The sequence below is a fragment of the Chrysochloris asiatica genome, unplaced genomic scaffold (assembly GCF_000296735.1).
Source record: "Chrysochloris asiatica unplaced genomic scaffold, ChrAsi1.0 scaffold00107, whole genome shotgun sequence".
In the NCBI taxonomy this organism is placed as follows: Eukaryota; Metazoa; Chordata; class Mammalia; order Afrosoricida; family Chrysochloridae; genus Chrysochloris; species Chrysochloris asiatica.
Window position 1 is genome coordinate 9,446,775 of NW_006408625.1, and position 11,271 is coordinate 9,458,045.

General features: G+C 39.0%; 1 protein-coding gene across 1 annotated transcript in view; it reads left to right on the plus strand.

Moving 5' to 3' along the window:
• The first annotated feature begins 2,346 nt into the window (after positions 1–2,346).
• Positions 2,347–11,271, plus strand: part of EI24 (etoposide induced 2.4) — a 12,258-nt gene continuing 3,333 nt past the window's right edge. Inside the window, exons 1-6 of the mRNA XM_006867682.1 lie at positions 2,347–2,415; positions 7,097–7,242; positions 9,182–9,242; positions 9,913–9,979; positions 10,741–10,865; positions 11,172–11,266. Coding sequence (XP_006867744.1) covers positions 2,374–2,415; positions 7,097–7,242; positions 9,182–9,242; positions 9,913–9,979; positions 10,741–10,865; positions 11,172–11,266 — 536 coding nt within the window. The 5' untranslated portion in view covers positions 2,347–2,373. The remainder of the gene's footprint in view (positions 2,416–7,096; positions 7,243–9,181; positions 9,243–9,912; positions 9,980–10,740; positions 10,866–11,171; positions 11,267–11,271) is intronic.

The window sequence follows — 11,271 nt, forward strand, 5'->3', positions numbered from 1 at the left end:
GACCCAGCTGGTATTTAAAATACCGGTGGCATAGCTTTCAGAATCACAGCAACTCACAAGCCACCACAGTATGACAAACTGGCAGACAAGTGGTGGCCGTCTGGTTTTAAGTGGAAACTGTCAATTTAAATTTCGAGGAGGTCTGTGTGCATGTGTAGTAGAACCCTCCAGGGGTGGGGGTGGGGTGTCCATTCACCCAGGCATCCACTCTAGTCACCAGAATGGAGGTGTGCAGACAGCAAGAGACCAATGGACAGATAACAAAAAAAGAATGTCCACACCTGTATCTCCACAGTTCTGTCAGACATTCATGGCTGTTCTGATCTTTCCCCCACTTGATCTCTCCCAAGATGGCGGCTCCGGGAGTAGCTGAGGGTCTTGAATTAGAAAGCAATGGATTTCTTGATTCTGCTACAAATTGCCCTAGCTGTAAGACTTCCAAACTTCTAAATATTCCTTTATATGTGGTTCTGAGTTCTAGCACCATTCCCTGAGCCTGCTTGGTCCAATATTCTGTTTTGTTAGTGGCGGAGCTCCTCACTGCACGTCTTCCTGATCCGCCATCTTAGATACTTAGTCTTTTTGATATAGTTTGTTTGATTCCTGTATATTTCATCTGGTATGGTTCATTTGCCTTTTATGTTATTGAGAAAAGATATTTGCAATGAATAAATCATTGGTCCTGCAAAATTCTATCATGTGATCTCTAGCATCATTTCTATCACCAAGGCTATATTTTCTACTGATCATTCTTCTTTATGTCCAACTTTTGCATTCCTATCACCATCAATTCTCAATGCATCTTGATCACATGTTTGATCAATATCAGACTAAAAAAGTTGGTAGAATATTTCTATTTCTTCATCACTGGCTTTAGTGGTTAAATATCAATAATAACGGTAATAATAAGTTTAATAATTTAACTAATTTCTTGAAGGCGTATTGGCATCCTATCACCGACAGCATTGTATTTCAAGACAGATCTTGAGATACTCTTTGATGATGACTGCAAGCCCATTCCTCTTAAATTTGTTTAAAACGATATGATTGTCTAAAATCAGATGGCCAATGCCATTCCATTTCATTTTGACAACTTTCAGTTTTCCTAGATTCACACCTTGTAAGTCCCAGGTCCAAATTATTAAAGGATATTTGCAGCTGTTTCTTCTCATTTTGAGTTGTGACCCATCAGCTTTACTCCCATCTACTTCATTAAGGTCAACTCTACTTTGAGGAGGCAGTTCTTCCCCAACTGTATTTTGAGTGCCTTCCAGCCTGAGTAGCTCATATACTGGCGCTGTAGGCGCAATTCATTCCCGCCAGCCACTCCGCAGAAACCCTGTACAGGGTCACTGTGAGTCAGACCCAGCTCCACAGTACTTAACAACAACAGCACAATCAGAAGTGGTCTACCTCTTCCCGATTTGTCTTTGTCTGGAAGCTCAGCTGAAACCTATCCACCATGGTTGACCCAGTTGGTATTTAAAATCGCTTTCAGCAACACAGTTATGCACAAACCACTATAGTACAATACACTCACAGATGAGTAGTGGACCCAAAGGTTAGAAGGTATAAATCAAGCATAAATATCAATTAAGAGGAGAAGGAAACATAGGTATCACCCACCTGTATTAAGTGTTGTTGAGTTGGTTACGACTCAGTGACCCTGTATAAGATTTTCTGGTGTGGCGCTGCGGGTTAACGTGCTGGACTACAAAGTCGGCTTGAACCGCAAAGTCAGAGGTTCAGCTCACCAGCTGTTCCTTGGAAACCCTATGAGTTGGAACCAACTTGATGGCACTTAACAACAGTAACAGAAAATCTTTACAGGAGCAGAAAGCCTCATCTTTCTCCCATGGATCCACTGGTGGACTCAAATTGCTGACTTTAGTTTGTAGTCTAGTACTTCTCTACATCCTCAGAAAGTGCTAGGAGTTTGTGTTGTTTGTTGTTAGGTGGCATCGAGTTGCTTCCAACTCATAGTGACACTGTATAGAGTTTCCAAAGAGCAGCTGATAGATTTGAACCACTGACCTTGCAGTTAGCAGTCCAATGCTTGTCCTGCAGTGCTATACCAGGAGTGCATAGGAGGGATTAACTAGGGAAATCAAGACTCAAAAAAAATTGGGGGCAATTTCAGGTTTTAACTACAGGTATAACCTTGCTCAGTTCACCCTGCTGTTATCAAGTGAAGTTCTAGAACCTTCAGTGCTCCTATTAGAGCTACAAGTATGTAGAAAACACTGCCATGTAGAAATGTGCATAACTTAAATATTTTTCTCCCATTGTGTTCATGTGTTTCTAGGCCTTTCATGATGAGAGTTTTTGCCGCGCTTCTCTCTCAGTGTAGTTGATAGTTTGCATGGTGAAGAGATGGCAGACAGTGTCAAAACCTTTCTTCAGGACCTTGCCAAAGTGAGTACATCTTGTTTCTAGGTATTTCTGGAATAATCATATTTGTTATATCCTTCACATACAAGTTTTCAATATAATTAATCCTACATCTTGCAGAAATACTGGGACACCTGTCTAGTGAGTATCTGTAATATTGACTCTCCAGAGCTCTTCTCTTCCATTTTACAAGGTTCAGATAATGAGGATGCTTAAGAAAATGCCCCACAAGGAACTAGTCACCCAAATTACCAATAGTACACAATTCCATTACTTTTAGTGGTTATCTGAAGTCTCACACCTTAGTTGTAGTCCCTCTATACCCTCAGAAGCATGAAAGATACCACCTCTGAGTGTGATGGGTTCTTTTATATGAAAATTTAGAAACATTATTACATATGAAAAAGAGAGGGAGAAATGAAAGAATATCTTAGAAGTGTTGAAGATACTTTATGCAATATGATCTCCTTGCAGCATCCTTACCTCCTTGTCTTACCATTCTTGTGCTATAAAATACTATCCCTGCATCAATTCTATAATATGCTGTTAACAGTTGTCAACCTTACTAAAGTGTATTCAAAAGTAGGTATCATATTATCTTAGCCCTCAGATTTTTTGAACTACCTATCTTACAAATTTGAGTTTTCTGAGTAAAAAAAGCCATTTGGGGGAAGTTTAAACATTAAAAGCAAAATGAGACTAAAGATTACTGACAAAAGGTTAGGTGCACACTGCCTTGCCAATTTATACTTCTGCTAGCAGATAGTGCATAAATTTGCCCATTTCTCTGTATTGTAGCTATTACTGCTAAAGTGAGAATGCCATCCTTTAATGTAGTTGTCCTTCAGCTCCAGAGTGCCTTTTTCTGTTTCTTCATGAGATTGTTCCACCCTACTTTGGACATAAATCTGTTATACTCAGACCTACTGCCATTGAGTCGATTCTGACTTGTAATGACTTCAAATACAAAATAGGTTGTCTCATAGAGTTTCTAAGGCTATAAATCTTTCTGAAGCAGGCTGCCATATCTTCTGCAGAGCTGCTTTAGGGTACAAACTGCTGATACTTTAACAACTGTGCCACTGGCCTTCTTAAATCTGTTGTTGTTAAGTGCAGTTGAATTGGTTGGGACTGATAGCAACTCTGTGTAGAGTTACTGAGGAGCTGCTGGTGGGTTTGAACATCCAACCTTATGATTAGCTGTCCAGTGCTTATAAACGTGCCATAGTACTTACTTATTTTTAACTTTGTTGTGAATTGGGTGAAGGTTTACAGAGGGTGTCAGTTTTTCATTCAATAATACATACATGTTTGTTTGTTTGTTTTCACTGATTGTAATCCCTACAATGAAGTATCATTTATCCTACTCTCCTTGTGTTTCCTATTTTCATTCCTCCTTCTTTTCTAAGCCTTATGAACTTTGTCCTTGATAAATGCTGCCCTTTTCATCTCAAATGATTGATTATTTAAAGGTGTGCATACCTCCCTAGTTATTACTGTTCTTCTTGTAGACCTGTCTATAATATGGCTGAAAATTGAGCCATGAAGATGAGTTCATTTTAGACCTAAAGGGTGACTAAAGGCCATAGTCACAGGGATTCCACTTGTCTGTATCTGACCAGTAACCACTACCTCCTCCCATCCCCCAAAAAACACTGCAATTGAGTGATTTGACTATAAATCTTAACACAAGCAGACAGCCTTATCTTTTTCCGGTGTCCAGCCAGTGGTGGTGGTAATTATGTGCCATGGAGTCGGTTCCAACTCAGCGACCCTGTATAGGGTTTTCGAAGCTGTAAATCTTTACAGGAGCAGAAAGCCTTATCTTTCTCCCGTGGAACAGCTGGTAGTTTCGAACTACTGACACTGAGGTTCACAGCCCAATTCATAACCACTACACTACCAGTAAGAGTAGTCCATCTTTATGATTTTGAGTTTTGTTCCACATTTTTCTCCCACTTTATCCAAGACCTTCTAATGTGATCCTTTCAGAGAAAATGATAGTGATAGTCAGGTCAGGTACCATATAGTTCTTCTGGTCTTAGGGTCAGGGAGACAGATATTCATATGCTTCAGTAGTTCACTGGACTAATGTTTTCTGTGTATCTTTGATTTGCATCACTCTTCTTTCCTCTGAACAGGGACAGAGACCAATAGTCTTACCTTATTAGGTTATGTTGTTGTTGTTATGTGCCATGGAGTCGGTTCCGACTCATAGCGACCCTGTACAGGGTTTCCGAAGCTGTAAATCTTTACAGGAGCAGAAAGCCTCATCTGTCTCCTGCAGAACAGCTGGTAGTTTCGAACTGCTGACCTTGTGGCTCGCAGCCCGATTCGTAACCACTATGCTATCAGGCTACCAGAGCTCCTTATAGTTTTAAAAAATTGCTTATTTAATTATAGTGTCACTTTTTTGGTATGTACTTTTACATTGTAATACTCTTCTTACATTGTAAATTTCTTGAATATTTCAATATAATTAATGACTGGCTCATAGAAAATACTCAATATCTAGATAGGTGGATGGATGAATTAATGAATAAGTAAATGAATACAGTTATTTGAAATGGATCAATTTTGGTATTTGTAGCACTAACAGAAACACTTCTACTGTTGGAGATCTTTGAGTATCATTGAAAAGTGTCTCTGTCACTGTCTTTATAGTCTGAACACACTCTTTAAAGACACTCCTCCACCTACTGCCATGCTTCTTCTGTCTTATATGAATTACACTTATCATACAGTACTTTTCACATTTTTACAGTAAATATATTTATTTGTTTCCTATCCTTGATCCAAGGAGCTCTGGTATCGTAGTGGTTACGATTGGGCTGTGAACCGCAAGGTCAGCAGTTCGAAACTACCAGCTGTTCCACAGGAGAAAGATGAGGCTTTCTGCTCCCATAAAGATTTACAACCTCGGAAATCCTGTACAGGGTTGCTATGAGTCAGAACTGACTCCACAGCACATAACAGCAACAACAACAATCCTTGATCCAGCCTTGGTCCTTTCCAGAATTTTTTTGCTTATCTTTGTGTCTATGAAGTTTGAATTTAGGATACAGAGCATTCAGTAGGCAATTAATTAATACTGAAATCGTAAAAGGGAGGGCAATAAGACAATAAGTTGTCCATTTCTCAGAAACCCTATATGGGGTTGCTTTGATTTAGAACCTACTCAATGGCAGTTAACGACAACGTATTATTGATAAAGTGTTGAGAGATTGAAAAATCACTTTTGCAACCATGTTATTATTTAAGATTGGCTTGACAAGGACTGCTAATGGGGGAAATTTGGTGAGTGGGATAGCTGCATGGTCTCAGAAGAGTCTCCTCATATGGCTTGTTAGTTGCAAGTCAAGATTCTTGGTGCAAAGTTAAATTCACCAGTAAGAGCAGACAGACATTGTGTGCCTATGTAGGTGAAACCTTGAAGGACACAGCATCACTTCTGTGGTAATTTCGCCAAAAACATTTAACATGAAGAGGTGTCCTGATGTGGCGCTGTGGGCTAATGTGTCAGACTGCAAAGTTGTTTGAACTGCAAGGTCAGTGGTTCAAGCTCTCCATTTGCTCCTTGGAAACCCTATACAGGGTCGCTATGGGTCGGAATCGACTCGACAGCACTTAACAACAACAATCATGAAGACCCCTAGTGTGGCACTGGAGGATAAGTACTGGACTGCTAACCACAAGGTCAGTGGTTCAAACCCACCAGCTGCTCTTTGGAAACCCTATGCAGGGTTGCTATGAGTTGGAACTGACTCGATAGCACTTAACAACAACAGTAATCATGAGGATGAGGAAACAGCCTAAATTGAGGAAATACTATAATATAATTGGTCTGTATTATACAAAAAAGGAAGACTAAAATGGTTCCTGATTGAAGAAGTCTAAAGAGACATACCACTAAATGCAATACGTGATTATTGACTGATACACGAAAGACTTATAAATGACATAGAGTATTATTGGGACAGTTGGAGAAGTTGGCATATGGACTGTTCTTGGATACTGCTGATGTTGTTGAGTACAGTTGAGTTGATTTTAAGTCACAGTGACCATATTAGACAGTATAAAAATCTGCTCCCTAGTGGTTTTTTTGGCTATAATCTTTATTGTCTTATTCTCATGGAACCACTGGGTAGATTTGACTGCCAATCTTTTAGTTAACAGTTGAGCACTTAACCATTTTACCAGATACAAGGGGACTTTAGGAGGTTTCAAAAAATTCATGGAAAAATTCTTAAATTTTTTATTCAATTTTTTAATGAATTTTTTGAAACCTCCCAAAGCCCCTTGTATATGGACTTTATATTAAAGTATTTGTCTCAGTCTTAAATTTCATCAATTGGTAACTCTGCTATGGTTGTGTAGAAGAATATCTTTGTTGATAAATACTCACTGAATAATTAAAGGAATATGATGTAGCAACCTACTCTCAAATGATTCATGCATATTTATGAGAATGATAATAAATGTGACAAAATATTAAACTGGTAAATCTGTATAAAGAGTATTTAGGGGCTATCCGTTCGTCTATAGGTTGGAGGCTATTTTAAACTTTTAAAACATGTCAAACAAAACAACAGGGTCCCTTGTGCTTTGCAACAAAATAAGTGCAATGGTTTCCACTCTTCTTTCAGTTTACTGTAGGTAACTTTAGAAAGTCTTTCATCCATAATCTTAATCTCCTTCTCTCTAGGGAATCAAGGACTCCATCTGGGGTATCTGTACCATCTCAAAGCTGGATGCTCGAATACAGCAAAAGAGAGAGGAACAGCGTCGAAGAAGGGCAAGTAGTGCCCTGGCTCATAGGAGAGCCCAGAATATAGAGCCAAAATTAGAGCGGTAAGGAAGGTGGACTGATATCAGAAAATATCAAAGGGAGAAGTACTTCGGAAAGTGACCAAATCTTAGAGTAGAATCAAGGTCATACATAAATGACTTTTAGAGTATCAAAAACCTATTGTGATAAAGTTGAACACATAACAGTTCTATATAGGACAGAGTAGAATTGTCCCATAGGGTTTCCAAGACTATAATCTTTACAGAAGTAGCTGCTATCATGTCTTTCTCCCATGGAGTCTGGTGAGTTTGAATTGTTTAATTGACAGCCAAGTGCTTTAACTTCTGTGCCATCAGGACACTTTTTTTTTTTTTTTGAGTCTTCCAAATCCACTGCCATTGAATCAGTTCTAGCTCATTGTGCCTCTAAAGGATTTCCAAGCCTGGATATCTTTATGAGAGCAGAAAGCCTCACCTTTCTCCTGCTGGGTTTAAATTGCTGATTTATGGTTAATAGCCCAGTGCTTATCCTATAGCACCACCAGGGTTTGTTGCTGTTGTTAAGTGTCACTGAGTCAGTTCTGACTTATAGTGACCCTAAGGTCAGCTGGTGCGTTTGAACTGCTGGCCTTATGGTTAGCAGTACAGTGCTTATCCTGCAGCACCACGCCAGGACTTCACCAAGGCTTGTTGTTGTTAAGTGCTGTAGAGTCCCTTCCAACCCATAGCAACCCTGTATAGGGTTTCCTAGAAGCAGCTTGTGAACTTGATCCTCCGACCTTGTGGTTCAAACCAACTTTGCAGTCCAGCACATTAACCCACAGCGCCACACCAGAACTCCCCACCAGGGCTTAGTATCCCACAATTTATTTATAATGGCACACTGGTTAAAGCACTTGGATGTTGACCAAAAGGTTGGTGCTTTGAACCCACCAGGGGTCCACAGGAGAAAGATGTGGTAGCAGTCTGTTTCTGTAAAGATTGTTGTCTTGGAAACCCTGTGGGCTGATCCTACTCTGTGCTACAGGTCAGTATGAGTTGGAATTGACTGTATGGCAGTAGGTTGGGTAGATTTTGGTTTCCAGAAAAATTTCATAGGCCGTTAATATACATATATATGGAGTCCTGATGTGACACTGTAGGATAAGCACTGGACTGCTAACTGCAAGGTTAGTGGTTCACACCCACCAGTTGCTCCTTGAACCCCATTAGGATAGCTGTGGGTTGGAACCAACTCTACAGCACTTAACAGTATATATTTACACATAAATACATATACACACACGTTCTGATTTGTTTTTAAATGTATACATTTAAATATATATATATTTGCATTGAATTAAGTTAGAGTCTAGCAGTAATCTTTACTCAAAATGTCATCATACTTGATTTTTTAAAAACAACAGAATGATGAGTAGAGAGCTACAACTACTGAATCGATGAAAACTTTGTATATTTATTGATTGATATATAAACCTTAGACTTTCTCTTTTAATCTTTTTCAACCTCAGATTCAGATTTATTTTATTATTTTTTTTTTTTTAAAGAAAGCTTGTTCCCCAGAAATATTTCCTACCCACTTCTCCTTGATTGACATTAGGAGAACACTGGGACAACATTGTTGTTGTTGTAAAGTGCCGTTGAGTTGGTTGCGACCTATAAGGTTTCCGAGGAGTGGCTGGTAAGCTTGAACTGCCAACCTTGTGGTTCAGAAGGCTTTGCAGTTTGACTCATTAATGCACAGAACCACACAAGGATGGCATTAGGTGCTGAAAAGTATTTTGTTAACAAAACTGGTAGTGTGACAGTGGCATAGCATGATGATGCAAGGTGAGCATCATTAATGTCACTGAATTGTACACATAAAAAATGGTGGAAATCGCAAATGTTTTATATTTCACCACAGTGTATTTATTTAAAAGGTATCTAATGGAGAGCTACTGATAACAATAAGGAAATAACCTATGTGCCTTTTAAACTAATTACATGTGGTCTTTTTCAGTGATCCATGTATTTTTAGTAGAATTTTCCAGTGCTGTGCTTGGAATGGAGGAGTATTCTGGGTAAGTTCTTTTTCTCAAATTCTAGGTGCCTTTTGGTTATCTAGTGTCCGGGATTGTCCCTAACACTTCCACTGTGATTTAGTCATAATTTTTGATGCTGTTGTAGCTAACAGTTTCTCTTGACATTAACTGGATTTTATTCACTAAGTACAACCTTAGTGATTGGGATCAGAGGGGTCAGACAAATGTGGTTGGGCAAGAGCAAGGTTTCTCCCTGCATCTGATTTTAACAATCTACCAGAATGGGTACCATTGAAATCTATATCCAAAAGTTAGCAAAGAACCAGTGCAGACTTAAATGAAATTTGAGTACTTTGTCTTGAAATTAATTTAATTCCACTCATTTTGGTCAAATGTCCCAGATACTCTGTTTTTAGACATTAGTTTCAGACTTAATTAAAAAATCACTACACATTTAGGATGTGTGACATATTTGAAGTGCTGTTCTTCTATGACCCAAAAAAATCTCACTGTTTTATTGGCAGTGTCAGGTTTGTACCTTTCAGAAGTATTGCAAAGTAGAAATTGATCAAATTTTGGTACAGATAGTGATCGTTGAAGAGTGGTAGGCCCTTAATAAAAAGTACTCCCAACTGGAAAATAATTATACTGAAACTTTAAACTCTTATTAAAGGTGGGTTTGATGTGTCTTATTACTTTTTTCTTTTAGCTTAGTCTCCTCTTGTTTTATCAAGTGTTTATTCCTATACTTCAGTCTATAACAGCAAAAATTATTGGTAAGTAATAATACCTTTACTGTTTACTAGAGATGGAGGTTGGGACTTTGCAGTCAATGTCATATAAGCAGTTTATTTAAAAGTAAGCAGCACATATCCAAATTGGAATGGTGACCAGAATTTGCTGGGTGCTGGTGCAACAATAAAGCATTTGACTTCAAACCCACCAGCCACATTACAGAAGAAAGACCTGGTGATTTGCTCCTGTAGAGATGCAGCCTCAAAAACTCAATGAGACAGTTCTACTCTGTCACATGGGGTCGCTACGAATTGAAAGTAGACGCGACAACACCCAATAACAACTTGGGGGGTGGGGGGGAAATCCCTTGCTTTTAAGTCATAACGACCTTGCTTTCAAGTCATAATGACCTTGAAGGACAAAGTAGAATTGCCTCATGCGGTATCCAAAGTGGACTGCCACATCTTTCTCCAAAAGCATCTGGTGGGTCTGAACTTCCTATCTTCAGTTAACAGCCAAGCACTTAACCACTATGCCATCAGGACTCCATACAATAACAATAACTAAGAATAAAGCTATATGAACTTGGAATAGTGAAGCTTCAGCAAGAAACAAATAGAAGGGACCTTTTAAAAAAATTCATAGAAAAATGGAATTAAAAGATAATGGGTATTTTTCCACAAGCTTTTTGAAGCTCCCTTGTATGTGTGATGAAAAAAGAATAGTCACAAAGTAGGAATTCCTTATTGAGTCTTCAGGTTTTTCATTTCTCCTGTTGAGCTAATAAATCTTTTTCCCATAGGTGATCCATCACTACATGGAGATGTTTGGTCATGGCTGGAATTCGTCCTCACGTCAATTTTTAGTGTTCTTTGGGTGCTTCCACTGTTTGTGCTTAGCAAAGTTGTCAATGCCATTTGGTTCCAAGTAGGTCCAGGGCAGAATGGAATTTGGGTCCTATAGCATGATGGGTTGACAGGTGGCAGGTTTGGGCTGGTAAAAGCAGTGGCCATGTAGGGGGTTTATTCCCTTTCTCAGCTAAGCAGCCGGGGGGTGCACTTAGTGCTCTCTTAAAATGGAATGATTGTCTCAGTTCAGTGAGCATCTCCTTGTCAGATGTATGGGTGCTCTTCTCACTGGGCAGTTCTAGTGGTAGACAAATGACCTTAACTTTGGGGATATAGATTGGGATCATTTAACTCATGTTTTGTTAAGCTACTTTCTCTGTTATAGGACATAGCTGATCTGGCATTTGAGGTATCAGGGAAGAAGCAACCATTATCTAGTTTCAGCAAAATCATTGCTGATATACTTTTCAACCTTTTGCTGCAGG